Raw genomic sequence first — 14,920 nt, 5'->3', positions numbered from 1 at the left:
CCTTCCCATCTTGACTATACTCTGGAGTTCAGTTACTCAATGATCAGTTCCTCTTTATCAACAAATGCCCGAACCCACTTACATTCAAAACTGAGTATAGGAATTATTTTTCTAAGAAACAGCTGAACTGATTTTTTAACTTCATTTGTACCATTGTTTAAGGTATATTTAAATGACATTATGCACACATCATGAATTAATATTTTTGCTAAAAAAAATGTGTTCTTTTATTGATCAGTGCACATTCATGTATGACCCCTGTACCTTCAGACATCAAATATTTACTAACACAAACAACCCCACACACACACCAATGCAAGGTACAGCAACACTTGCTTTAAATGAGGAAATCTTTCACACTATTCACAGGATAAACCCATATCACACACTTTAAAAATCTTCTGAGATCAAGCCCAGTCTTTAAGCCTGCCTTGATCAATAAAAACAGTAATGTCAATTTCCCCTGTTTCTGATACGTTCATCCAGAAACACACAGAAACACATACGAAAGGCAGTTTTGAGATGTTTCATAAAGTACAATTTCACATTTAATGAGTAAAAAGGGAAAAGACGACAAAAAAGTGAATAATTTGCAGAATGGAAAAATAACAATTGTATACAGGTGAGCAACATCAATATACAATAAATGAAAAAAAAAGTAAATTGTTTTAAAAAAATCGAGACAATGAAAGTGGACTCCAAATGAAAGCACAGTATGTGTCAACCCCATGGTTCTACAAATTAAGAATCCATTGTAGCATTGGTTAAAAAAAAAAACAAAAAAAATGACATACATAGTTCAATTTGCTTTCATGATACCACCTCAGGAATGCTGTACACGGATCATATATTATTACTGGATAGACATGATACTCGTAACATCATATTGAACTATTTTTTCAACCATGGGCACTCTGATGTTGGAGAAACATCTGCAGGTCTGTGAATGTCTGGGTACATTCAGTGCATTCATACAACACATCTGATGCGGCTTTCGCCTTTAGATCATCTTCATGGCCACTCTTTTCAACATCGACATCATTTGCTAATAAATCTTTTTGTGCTTCTGCAATTAGCGCCCCTTCCTTGGCACTTTTTTTCTCAGCCCCTTCTTTTTCATGATTTTCTAGGTGGCGATCTAGAGCAGAACGGAAAGTGAAGCGACATGGACAAATAGGGCAACTTAGCAATACTCGACTAGGGTCTCTTCTGTGATACCGCACATGTCGTTGGTACACGCTGAGCAGCCCAAAGACTCTCCCACATTCTTTGCATTTGTAAGACATCCGTGGCTTGTGACTCAACATGTCTTGAGTTTCTAACGATTGGTCATTATCTGGAGACTTTGGTGGATCTTGGATCTCTTCCTGATTTTCTTGATCATCAGAATCATTACTTTTCTGCTTTTTGGTTGGCAATTGATTATCCTTTTCATTTGCATCTTTCAACATTCCACCTTCCATTTGAACATTTACATCTGAACCATGATACATGGCAACATGTCTTGTGACATCACATCTTTGTGGAAAGTGTCTGCCACAATAGACGCATGTATGAAGAGTACCTTTATGATAACGCATGTGGCGAGATAAACTGCTGGAGTGTACAAATACCCGATGGCATTGTTTGCAAGGGAATACTTTAGAGTTGTGGTTTCCTCTAGCACCTCCTCTAGTTTTACCTTTAATCCGTGACTTCAACGGATCATTGTGCTGCATCTGGTGTTTTGACACCATTTGGCGCATTATGCCATAATAGTTAACAGGCGATTGTTTAGGTGGAGGTGCTGCCTCAGAAGACTCTTCCTCTTCCTCATCATCTGTATGTTCAGAAGCATGATGCTCTTTCAACTCTGTCAAGGACTTGAACTGTCCTCCACACAAGCCGCAACGGTATGAGCGATTGAGAGAAGCATCAGTAGAGTGGGAGACACTTTTCTTTAGGCTGCTTTCCTCCTGTTCCTTCTCTTTTTGTTTGGCATCAGCAGCTGATTTGTTGACATGAGAATGAGTCATTAGATGGCTCTGCAAGTCTGACAGCCAAAAGAAACGCAAGCCACAAACCTTGCACGGATAAGATTTATCCATAGCATTTTCACGATCATCATCATCAAACCTACTCTTGGATCCAAGAGAACTATGCCATTCTTTCTGGTGCAATGACAACGTCTCTTGTTTCAAGAATCGTTTTCCGCAATGTCCACAACTATAAAAGCGTTCCTGATCATGGTTCTGAAGGTGAAGCCGTAGACTCTCTCTATCATAATAAACCTTGCAGCAAAGTGTACATTTGAACCCTTGCTCAAGAGGACGGTATCTCTGATGTTGCTGTAAATTTTTCTGACTCCTGAACACTTGACCACATCTTTCACATCTACATGGAACTCCTATCTTTTCTATTGTTTTATTGAAAGGTAAGGAATCTTGAGGAGGTGCATCATTCAGTAATGGCTTTGATGTGGGTTTTCCAAACAAGAACGAGAAGTTGGACACAGCAGATTTATCAACTACTGTTAGTGTTCCATTTTCATGGAGGGCAAATTCGATAGGGGCATCACAGCCATTATTGTGTACTTTATCATTTGAAGATAAAGGGTCAGTGGGCCCATGAATAGCCATGTGACTGATCAGTTTTTGGTACTGATTAAATCCCTCACCACACTCTGCACAGATAAAATCATCTCCATTTGAAGATTGGGAATATGAAACATTAAGTAAAGTGTACGCCATGTCTTTAAAACAAAACCCTCAGAATGTTACACAACTAATTATTAGAAAAAAAGAAAGCTAAGTGATAAAATGATTGAAATTGTAGATATCTATGCCATTATTCATTTGATTCTTTGTGAAAATCATCTGTTGCTTGTTTGTGTTTTAAAGGGACATCCTTTCTTCCCATCATCTAAAGTCATTTGAAAGTGGGAAGAAAGAATATCAGTGTCCTTAATCCCCAGTTTGCAGTTGGAACAGATTAAATCTGAGTGTAAAATAATGGACCAAAACCATACGAGGTAGGGCCTCCTTTGTCCAGTTCGTCTTCAGTTAGGAAGTCAGCGCCTACCAAGTGGAAAAAGAGAAGGAGAAATTAGAGAAAGAAATATTACAAAATTTAACAGGTTGTGTGTTTATATTACTGTTCCAAATGTTATAACATTTTATTAAGGAACACCAACAACTTCACTTTTAATACTTCTTAGTGCAGCACCACTGATCAGGTGGGATGGCTTCTTGGCTTTCACACAAATACTTAGTAAGACCTGTACACCTACACATGCATGCAATTATCTAATAGGTACTTTGATGGCAAACAGGCATAGACTATTAACTGAAAAGAAGGGTAGAGTAGTGAGCATTTTTAAATTTTATTTTTGCTGATTGTCAGTACAACATTCTCCAGAGTTCAGAATGCTTTCATAAAAGAGGAAAAAAAACTGTCAGCAGCTGTTTTACAAAAATAAATGCTAGTTACGCATGTAGCAGTGGATCCATGTTGCCAGATGACTGCCAGAGGGTGGTTAGGTAGTGGATTGTGTCCCATGAATGTGGTACGGAAAGAGTCTCCAACAAGATCAAGTCCTCACCTTCTATAAAAGTGATTTGCACAAATCACTCATCATCGTGAGGTGCTTCTTGTAAAAGGCTTCTGCCTGAGTGACGAGTGACTCTTACCGACAGCCTTAATCATAGAACCACAGTTTTATTATATAAAACTGGGTGAATTTTGAGGCGGGGCAACATCACTGCAATGTAGATGTTCTCTCAAAGGGTATCCCAAGAGGCTGAAATACTCCTTGTGGAATGAAATGCACAGAGCCGAAAGTCAGCCTTCTGGCTCATCTTGTACGGCCGTCAGGTTAATTGGTTGATTTACAAATTATGCAGCCAAGATCTTTGGCAAGACGGTAAGTTAAGGACAGAGGGTTAAGCCAGAAGATTTAGGCCACCAACTCAAGCAGGTGGGCCTGACAGTGCATAAGTTTGCTGACCAGTTTGGGCAAAACAACTGCCAGCAGAAAGCAACTCTCTTGAGCAAAGCCCATTTCAATTCGAAAGAAGATTCAAAAGAAGGACAATGAAGAGAGTCCACTGCATGATGTAGATCCCACTGAGGGCTATTGAGAGTCCCAAGGGGCCTGAGCTGAAGCGCCCCTTTAAGTTTGGCATACAGAAGCCTTGTGGATTGAGCCCTAAAATGTACTACTGCCGGAATGCAGCCCAGTAAGATGCTCACAGACCAAGAGCTGACACTGCCAGATCTGTCCCTCCATCTGGGACAGGAGGTCTGCTCCCTGAGCAGAGGCCAAGGGGCTTTGTTTGGGACAGTGCAGGAGAGAAAACCAGAGCAGGCCACTGTGGAGATATTAACAGCACTCTGTGCTTATGGAGATGAGTGTGCAGGACATTCAACAATAAGAGAAACAAGGGAAAAGCATGAAGCAAACCCAATGGCCAGTAGTGAGCTAGGGCATGCATGCTTTAAGAAGCAACTGGTAGGAAATCTAAATGAGTGACACACAGTGGACTAGTGTTACTCTGTAGCTGATCAGTGAATATAAAAGTTTCAATGTCCGAAGAGAACGGCTCTACTCAAGCCCATTGTAACAAGACAAGCAAACCAATCAATTGCCTGGGCCCCCCAGCTGACCTGTGAACCTAGGCCATAGCCTACACATACCGCGTGAATAGCCGCGGACCCTACGCCACAGCCTACGCATAGCCGCAAACTTTACTTTGTAGCCTATGCGACATGGGCTGCGGCAGCATCAGAGTCCGCTGAGCCTTCTGATCCTGCCCCCACATTCCCGCCTTCACAATTTAAACTGCCGAGCCCCACAGATGCAAGCACGCAGGAACAAACGCATGTCCCCACTGCATAGCAAACTCTCACAGGCTACAGGCCAATTTACAGTTTTGTGTCTAACCTGTGGTTCAGTAGACTTTGGAGGGGTGGAGTGGTGACGTGTAAGGTTTTTTTTTGGTGGGCCATTTTGTTTGGGGCCCCCAAATGCCTTAAACCTGGGTCTGACACAACTACGCAAGTGGTGGTGTTTAATTGCCCACATATGGTTAGCAACCTTACCAAAGCTCTGTAGTTACCTGAGAGCAGGTCGACTGAAGCTACTGCAAAAACCAAGATCTGTTGCACCACCTCTAGGTGCAGTTCTATGCCCAAAGGTTGAGGTGTTACCTTAATAACGAGTCCTCTATTGGGTTCAGAAAGCCTTGGCAGGTGAGTGGCTTTTAGACTGGGGAATGCCCATTTCCGGAGAAGGTGCATGAGCATGAAGTCACATCAATGTAAAGACATGGGCACAAAAACACTTGTGAAAAAAAATTAACCTGCGAGTTTCAAAATTTTGTGTAAAGGCTAAACAAAATATCGCTCTTTAGCTTTTTTTTTCCCTTCTTGAAATCACAGTTGTCCTCATACACTACCTGCATTGCCTGGAGCTGCTCTTTTTGCTCGAGTGAAGTTTTTGTGCCAAGTGCATATAGGGTGATTTTGCCCTGTTAGCACAGGATCGAAGTGTGGCTTGATGCACGGCACCGAAGTCAGACTGACGGTGCCAGAGAAGGTCTCATTCCAGGCGCTGAAGCTGGGTTAACAGTGGCGAAGAACAGCTCGTTTCACGTTGCCGAACCCTAGCTGACACACCCAGAGGGCGGCTCATTTGAAAACATCGAAGCTGGGTTCACAATACCAGAGAGTGGCTCGTTCTAAGTGCTAAAGGCAGGCTGACGGTGCCGGAGAACGTCTCGTTCCACGGCGACGAAGCTGGGTTAACAGTGCCAGAGAGTGGCTCTTTCCACCTCACCGAAGCCGGGTTCACAGTGTCAGACAGTGGCTTGCTGCAGGTGCTGAAACTGGGCTGACAGTACTGGAGAACGGCTCGTTCCACTTTGCCGAACCCGCGCTGACAGTGCCAGAGAGTGGCGTTTTCCACAACACCGAAGCCGGGTTCACAGTGTCAGACAGTGGCTTGCTGCAGGTGCTGAAGCTGGGCTGACAGTGCTGGAGAACGGCTCGCTCTGCATCGCCGAACCCGAGCTGACAGTGCCAGAGAGCATCTTATTCCATGACACCAAAGCCGTTCTGACAGTGCCGGAGAGTGGCTCATTCCAGGTGCTGAAGCTGTTTGGATTTTAGCATAGCTTGATAACTCTCCTGCTGTCCTTCTTCCTCGCCCTCCTCTGACTTTGATTTCCGAAGCAGGCTGTTGGTAGTAGTCGGTCACTCACAAATCCTGACGATATCAGCCAATAGCGTTCACTAAGAGAGAGGAATCTGACCCCACCCCAAAGTGTCAAAACCACCCCTTTCTACACTTACTTGAGCAAAAAAAAAAAAAGCCAAAGGCAAAGCGTGCAAGGGCAACTGTGAATTCAAGAAGAAAAAAAAACTAATGAAAAGGAGTTAAGTTAAATTAAGTTTGAGAGCACTATTTCTTTTTTAGTGCACGCAAGTTTCACAGTTGAGCTTGCCAGGATATTTGCACATGCAAAATGTTGAAATTCACAAGTTAATACCCCCCCCCCCCCCTTTTTTTTGCGTCCCCAACTTTTGACATTGATGTGATGCCATGCATGAGTCTCAGGAGCAGAAGAGAGTAACTTTCACAGATGATTGATGTGCAGTCTTATGCTGTCCAAGCGAATAAGCACAATGTTCCAGTATTCTCTGCAGAAAAACTGCTCTATGTTCTCGGTGCAGACATACAAGCACAGATGCACGGATGCAAGTCTGTGGCGGTCTGGGTTGTGGCCTAATTTCACCATCCACATCTGGCTTGGAAAAAGCTCCAGCAGAACCAGTTGAACAGCAGCTTAAGGAATCCCCATAAGCATGGACCAGGAGTCCAGGATGATGCCTATGAAATGAACTGACTTGCAGGAGTATATAGAGCTTTTCCTCATGTTAATGTTAAGCTCCAGGTATCTGAAGTTGTGTTGCAGGGCGAATGTGAGCTAGCGCCCACTCCAGAGATGAACAGGAAATTCATCTAGGTAGGGCAGAATTTTTATGCCCAAAGGAGTGAAGGGGGACAGGGCCACCTGGATTTATCTAGTGTAAAAACATGAAGCCAAGTGAAGACCGAACGGAAGAACTTTGACCTAAAACGTAAAAAGGTGAACTGCAAAAAAGGTGATGCACTGGTGCCGCAGAAATATGCCTCTCATAGAACAAGTGTTGTGAATCCCTTTTTCTGAGAGATAACCTTCATTGCAAGAAATGTTTTTGACTAGAAAGCACCTGAGGTAATGATTGAAGTCCAGAATCGGCTGAAAGCCTTCATCTTTTTTTGGTGCAAAAACGTAAAACTGAATAGTCCCCCTGCATGGCTGCTGGTGAAAGCAGAGCAGCCAGAATCACGGGCTAAGGGCTTCTTTGCAGTTGCCCCCCTCTCAAGGGCAAGATCCTTGTGCCTTTGCAGGCCTTACTCAGGCAGCGCTACTCTAAACAAACTGCCTCGTCAGGAGGGATGACTAGCAAAGCCACAGATTCCTTCACAGGGGGCATGTGGTCCAGCTCCAGCTGGGTTGCTTCCGTTAAAGTGGTGCTTGCGTTAAAGAGGGGATGCAAGGCCGAGCTAAGTCAGCCCCGAGCACTCAAAACCCGAGGAAAACAGCAAAACAACAGTAATGGGTCCTTTAATCGGGCATTTAAATGGCCTTTTAAAGGGTAAATAAGAGCATTTTTCTGGGATTAAAAGAGAGATTTCAGCTGTAACTGGAAATATTTGTGCAAAACTGTGGTGGACTAAGGTGCACAGCTTTCGGCACATGCGTTTACAAGCATGTGAGACAAGGTAACCACATGGTAACTGAGGTAACTGCATGGCCTCCATCCACATGGCTGGACATGTGCATGTACAAGCACGTGCCCAGCCATGTGGATGAAGGCCATGCGGTTGCCTCCTGTTTACTCCTGTCCCCCTTCGCTCTTCCCTTCCCCAGCAGCAGCCTGTCACTCACACACACACAGAGAAGACACTGTGTATCTACTTCTTGTATCAAGAATCAAAACATTTTATTGCCTTAAGTGACACTGCAGGTCCTGCGATTTGACTGTTGCGCGTGCACACATCACGATGACGATGCTTAAACGATATATCATGCAGTCCTACTCAGGTACGCCTAAAACATTGGCACAACATGATTAGCTAATTAAAATTACTATGACACATTCCTCAACATTAGTTCATATTAGCCTGGGTGTAAAACCAGGGGGTTGGAAAGGAGGAATAGCTTGGGATTCCCTTTCTATAAATTTTTTTCTGATTCCTCACAAAATCCCCTTAATCTGGCACAGCAAGCCTATGATAGAACTTCTCACAAAAATGCTATTCCATAGAACCTAATGGCTGTCAAGGTTCAATAACTATCCAGAACCACCAGTGCACAATGTAGGAATACTGACCTGGCCTGTCCAGATCTTAAATTGAACAAACAAAAAGGAAAAGCAGAGTAGAAAACCCTGACATTGTCACACACACACACACACACACACACTATTGCAGTACAACCTTGACCTCAAAAATGTCTTCCTGATCTGAAATACAGACAATGGCAGTGTGCTCACATACAATGCAGATTTATTGTGAGTGTGGATTACACAGCCGCACTGAATAGCATAAATCTCCAATGGGCGTCTTTGTTAGCTTTGCTGTGTTCTGATCTTGTGGATAAAGCCATACATACCTCTGTACCTTCTGCAAAGAGCTCTATATAAAAAAGCTGATTTACCTTAATATGTGTACAATCCAGTTTTGCATCATTGGAATCTGCTCAAAGATCAACCTGTAAGTAAAGCAGAAAGGGACTTCAATTATATGTTGGTCAATTAAAAGGCTAATTGACATAGGATAACAACAGCGGCCTACATTTGTAAGAGAACTGCTGAAATAACACTGCCATAGTCTCTTGTCAGACTTAAGGCATAAAAGCAAAGAGTTGCTTGCCTCAGGAGTGGAGCAGATTGATGTAGAAACTGTGGACCTAGCCATTTATTATGCTTAAATTCTGAAGTCCCAATCTGTCTAAGAGGCCATCCAGGCAGAAAACCAAACACCATCTAAAAAAACGATCATTCTAAATTCTGTAATCTTTGTTTGTGTTATAACCAAGAAACCTGGACTGCTACAGACTAAAGCCCTTCAGTAATGAATCCAGGTTGTGTTTGGAATTTAATGGATTTGTCTTTAACCCTGCCTTTGCTGTTGAGCGACACATGACATTCCATCCCAATTTATACTTCTGCGTCGAAAGTGTGCTATTCTGCATGCGCATATTAGCAGCTCTGCGTCACTCTGCAGTTTAAACTGCAAAGGCAGGAATGTGTGGGAGGGGGTGCAAGGCCTGGCAAACCAATCACAGCTGCGGCTGTCCGCATAAGCGTGACTTGTAGTTACATTTCCAGAGAGGTGCGCGTCAAGCTACAGCGTAGGCTACGCATAGGTTCGACGCAGAAGTATAAATCGGCCTTCAGTCACCCCCAGTAGTGATACGGGGTATCAAGGAACAAAGTAACAGTTAATCGATTCAGAACAGTTCTTGCAGATACTTGTGGCTTTCTACTGGCATTTTAGCAGGATAATGCTTACCCTTATTGCCAATCAAGCGTTTATGGTAACAGCTGGGAAACCAGGTTTAATAACCTTTGCAGTATTTTCTGCTTTCAGCAGTGGCAATGGCAGCTCTACTAGGACACCAGCTCAACTGGTAGACTCCTCACCAATGACTAAGATGCAGATACTGGTAGTGTCACCTGCAAATTTCAAGATTTTCACATACAGGTCCTTGGAAATACTGTCGTTGTTACTCTAGTACTGAAGGTGCAGATAAATATAATGTCTTTACCTAGATGCACTTGCTGCTGCCAAATAGTTAAAAATTCCACTGGCAACTGACAGTACTGACAGACTGGACATGTCTGATAAGAGCTCTGGCACTCCGAAGTTACACAAGCAGAACTATACTCTTGGTGCCTGGACTGTCAATATGCTGTAGAAGGCTATTTATTGAATCGTCTGTGGTCCTGTTGTCTCTACCACAGGTCCAGCAGATGTTCTTTAGGGTAGAACCAGTCACATAAAGGTCTTTATAAGTAGAGACCAGCCAATAATAATTTCATCTATTAATACCTGTTGATGATGATGATGGATAATGACTTAAACAACGTAAGCGAGGCATTACAATCCTCCTTAGTAGACAAAATCTAAGATAACCAAGAAGAGGAGAGAGTGCCAAGATGGAGGAAGCAGGCTGGAGACTGTTCTTAACACTTTTTAAACCAGCAGTGAAACTTATTCAGGTCACTAGGGAGCTGGCAGTCATTCAAATGAAAAAGGTAGTAGCTGAGGAAAAGGAAACTGGTAATCTGAAGGCCTTTGCAAACTGCAGAAAGGTTGTTTGCAGCAATGTGGTTTTAAGCTTGCCTGAGATTTTTCTCTTTGCTGCTTTAATCCCTTCTCTACCTTGCCAATGACCTCTTTTTTTTTTTTTTTTTTACAGAAATTTGTCCACTCTCCTAAACGCTGCCTCCGATGCTTAGTCTTTATACTAGCTAGCAATGTCAGTGATTCACACATGCTTTGTACATAACTACACATTTCACCTTGTAGAGTCAAAGGATCCACACATAAAATACAAAGCTTTAGCTCATACACAGTCACTTAGGCATTTTTATATCAACATCATGCAGCCATTCAGACTGTAGATAGACTGTCCAAGGCTGTGTAAGGCTAACACTGCAATAGCTGATAGCCCGTGATCTTTGCACACCAGGAACCAGGTCAATAAATGTCTTGTTCTAAACAAGTTAAACTGATCATAGATCTAGCAAATGTCACTAACAGCACAAAACTTACAACTGGTCTGTCTGTCAATGCCAGTGGAATGGCAACCCTTTAGAAATAACACGACTGAAGAAAAAAAAAAAAATCTGCCACCTTTTTTGCTGATGCAAAAAAAAAAGTTTTGTTTTTCAAGAAGAGACTGTTTACATTACTGAGCTAGCACCATGACTTTGTTTAACAAAGTGACTATTTCACTTATGTATTATTTAAATAGAATTTGAATTGTTCTTTAAAAAGGTTTTATTACTATACATTATTACGCTCATACATTCAGTCATTACATCAGTGCCATAAAATAGCATTAAAATAAAAATAATCTAATTAAAAAATAAATAAATAAATCATCACAGACCCATGTGTAATTTTGTATATATTTTCATAGGAAGAGCTATTAATTCTGCTTTTAATAATAATGTAATGTTCAAGTTACTTACCTTTTTTGATGTTTTAGGACTGAACCTTGCTGCTCAGTAGAATGAAGCCGACAAACGTCGTCTGAAGATTTCGACTGCAAGCAAAAAAAACCTAATCAGAACGGTTAAAGACAACACAATAGAAGATAAACGTGGTAGATGGTATCTTCTGCATAGCAGGCATTTAGCAGTATCTGATAACTGGAAAGACTGCTTTAGTGTGCGCTTCAGTGTATTAATAAATTGAGCAATTGTTTAAAAAAGCATTCCTCCTGCTAAGTGAAACTAACTTACAAGTTAGTTTCACTTTCACTGCTTCAGGCTAGAGAGACACATGATTTAAATCAACAGATACTTCCTTTAACTTTACCCAGTGATTTTAATTACAAAAAAGAGAAAAGTCAAACAAAGATTATTATAAGAGTTATAAGATATTTTTTATTCTTATGCCCAACCCTAGATTATATCTGTTCAGTATAATTTATTTTACTTCAATCCTGGATATATTTGGAGTACATTATTAGTATCAAGACATGTTGAATCATTGACTTCTTACCTGTCACAATCTGGTAAAAACTTTAATTAGGGGTGTGCTGGATCATATTGTATGCAATAAAATCGCCAAATCTGAATTCACATATTTATATATGAGTTAAACAGCATAAGAAAATACAATATGTATGGTTATAAACACGCTGCAAGTTAAAATAGTTCCATTGCTGCTCTGTTTCAATCTGCTGTGTTTGGCTGGTGAGCACTGCATCATTGCTAGGTTATCTGTATGTGGTGGAATAATACATGGAGAGCTTCGGTTACAGTGATAATGGCACTCACAGAAAGCCTTTCAGCCTCACATTGCAGGGTTGTAACCGACTGTGGTATAATTATGAGTAGGACTGTCTCGATAACTGTATTACTGACTTATTGTACAACAAATGGACATGACCTGAATAATTTTGATAATCATGGTGGTCTATTGTGTTCTATGAGTGCCGTTATCAGCAGGTAATGCACTGTAAGAAGCTCTCCATGTATTACTCCGCCGCATACAGGTAACCTAGCAACAATGCAGCGCTTACAAGCCAAACAGCGCAGCAACAATGAAACTTTGTTAACTTGCGGAGTGTTTATAACCAAACAGATCGTATTTTCTCTTTCAATAAACAGCGATAATGGAACTGTGGTATAATCACAATAATACACTCGAGGTTCGTGCTATAACGTGTAGTATTGCAGAGCCAATACTACACGTTATAGCACTCCCTCTCGTGTATTATTGCTTAAATTTATGATTAATTACAAATTCTGTTGTCTTTAAAATGGTATATCTGCTTTTTTAAGCTTTTCTATCATCATGTCAGTGACATTTAATTGTCTTGAAATGACAATAATATAGTTAATATCGATATATCAACGGAAATATATGAAAACATGTACGATAAGAAAAACAGAGTGGAAGCTAAATCTGACTGACAGCTAGGGAAACTTAACAGATAGTTTCGTTTAGCTATTGTTGCTAGCTTGGGTTAGCTAACTGACCTTAGATATATTAGCCAACGTATACCTTAAATCTGCATAAATAAGTTACAATACGTTGTTAAATAATAGACGCCATTTTTAGATATCATAAGCTTAAAATACATGAATAATATAAGTTACCACAATACGTGAAGTAAGAGAGCACTAGTTAGCTTAGTTGGCTAACCTAGCCAAGCTAGCTAGTTACAGGCTACATTTGGCTATTGTTTCACTGGCTCCCGTTCGTTAGCTATCTAGCTAACGTGCTAACTTAGCTAACAGCTATAAACTTAGCCATGTTAAACGAATAATTCAGCACAAATATCACCGGTCAAAGCAGACGGGTAAGATAGGTTAGCTAGTGTATTTCTACTTAGCTACATTTTGCCTTTTGAAAGCCTGTTTCGGAGGTAGCTAAGCTAGTAAGCTACCTAATCACAGAACAGCCCGCTAAGGGTCAGCTAGCATAGCTTAGCTAGTTTACCTAGCGTTAGCTTAGCTTAAGCTAAACTCCGTGGTTTAACTCACAGACACATAAGCTAGGTCGCCTTTATTTAGATAATTCTGCTCTTTGAGAGCCTATTTTGTAGGTAGCTACGCTGGTTAGCTAGCTAAGCTAGTTAGCTAGCTAACCTAGCTACAGTGTTCAGTGTACTAAGCTAAGCTCCGTGCGGCGCTTCACCTCAGAGACCCTTACCGCATTAATCCCTCAGAATCGCAGTTTTCCCCCCTTGTTTCGTGCTGATGCACCCGGCCACACAGTCCCCGCATACATTTCTTCACGGCGTTAGTAAATCCAACCACTCTTTATTAACAAAAAAGGACAAAAACGACACAGAGCAGTAAATCCCAACACGTCTTCCCTGTTAGCTCATCGGTTAGCTCCACGGTTAGCCAGCCTCACATACACACTCCGCCCTCCACTCGCCCACAGTATACTACTCTCTTCCTTAGCTGTTATTAAACGATGTTAAACGTTGTAAACTATACATGCTTCTTTGTAAAGCTTTCTTACTCAAAAACGAGAAACATAGCTGTATATCTTATAGAAAATAGATTATTTTAACCCTTTATGTAACTTTTTTAAAGGCCACAGACCTACGGGCCAGACTCATGTGGTCTAAATGTATATATCTTTATATATATTTGTATATATACTTTTTAGATTCACTTAAAAAATTTAGTTTAATTCAAAATGTTACACTCATATATTGTTTAGACGTACTACACACGGAGTGATCTATTTTAAGCATTTATTTATTTAATTGTTGATGATTATGACTGACAGCCAATGGAAACCCAAAACTATGTGAATATTATATAAGACCAATTGGAACTTTTAGACAGTGTGGGCAGTGAACCAAGTCCTGCTGGAAAATGAAATCTCCATATTTTTTTTCAGGAAAACACTGCACTGACTTTGGACTTGATATAACACAGTGGACCAACACCAGCAGATGACATGACTCTCCAAACCATCACTGATTATGGAAACTCATATCAAGTTATATCAAGTTCAAAGTCAGTGCCGTGTTTTCCTGGAAAATCTTACAGCACCTCATGCTTCCCTCAACATTTATGGAGATGCAGATTTTACTTTCCAGATGGACTTGGCACACTGCCCACACTGCCAAATGTACCAATTTGTCTTAAATAATATTCTATCCTTTTGGGCAATAAAAGACGGTTAAAATAGATCACTCTGTGTGTACTACATCTAGATAATATATGAGTGTCACAATTTTTATTAAATTACTGAAATAAGGGGACTTTTCAATGATAATCTATTTTTTTAGATGCACCAGTACTGTTATATGCATCACCTGTCTCATCATATCTTCTATTATTATGTAACATTAATTAGCTGATAGACAGTATCTTGTCATGTGTTTTCTTATACTGATCGCTGTATATTCAACATGGCACTTCAAGGAAAGTGGTCAGTAATCAGTTGCAACGGATCGGCAAGCGTCTTTCTATGGGAGTAACACAATTGTTTCTCTCCACAGAGATGTCCTGGGGTATAAGAAGAGTGCTAACAACCTAAAATTGAGATACAGGACAGTGCTCAAGGTCATATTGCAGTTTTCCAGGATGTGCTTCACTCAGAAAGGCCTCCAAGCATGGTGGTGTT

The 14,920-nt window shown here is 41.1% G+C and overlaps 1 protein-coding gene across 2 annotated transcripts; it reads right to left on the bottom strand.

Moving 5' to 3' along the window:
- Positions 1–211: 211 nt before the first annotated feature.
- si:dkeyp-84f3.5 (C2H2-type zinc finger protein) lies at positions 212–13,716 on the bottom strand. Of its 2 annotated transcripts, XM_007250818.4 has the most exons (4): positions 13,484–13,716; positions 11,290–11,363; positions 8,745–8,798; positions 212–3,056 (listed from the first exon to the last, which is right to left on the bottom strand). In XM_007250818.4, the coding sequence occupies exon 4, from the start codon at positions 2,727–2,729 to the stop codon at positions 900–902; it is 1,830 nt and encodes a 609-aa protein (XP_007250880.2). In that variant the 5' UTR covers positions 2,730–3,056; positions 8,745–8,798; positions 11,290–11,363; positions 13,484–13,716; the 3' UTR covers positions 212–899. The 2 variants fall into 2 exon arrangements, with proteins under 2 accessions (XP_007250880.2, XP_007250881.2); XM_007250819.4 differs by lacking the exon at positions 8,745–8,798.
- Between the last annotated feature and the right edge of the window lie 1,204 nt (positions 13,717–14,920).

This window comes from Astyanax mexicanus, chromosome 6, assembly GCF_023375975.1.
Source record: "Astyanax mexicanus isolate ESR-SI-001 chromosome 6, AstMex3_surface, whole genome shotgun sequence".
In the NCBI taxonomy this organism is placed as follows: Eukaryota; Metazoa; Chordata; class Actinopteri; order Characiformes; family Acestrorhamphidae; genus Astyanax; species Astyanax mexicanus.
Note: the sequence above shows the minus strand (reverse complement) of the source record. Positions and strands in the feature narration are given on the sequence as shown.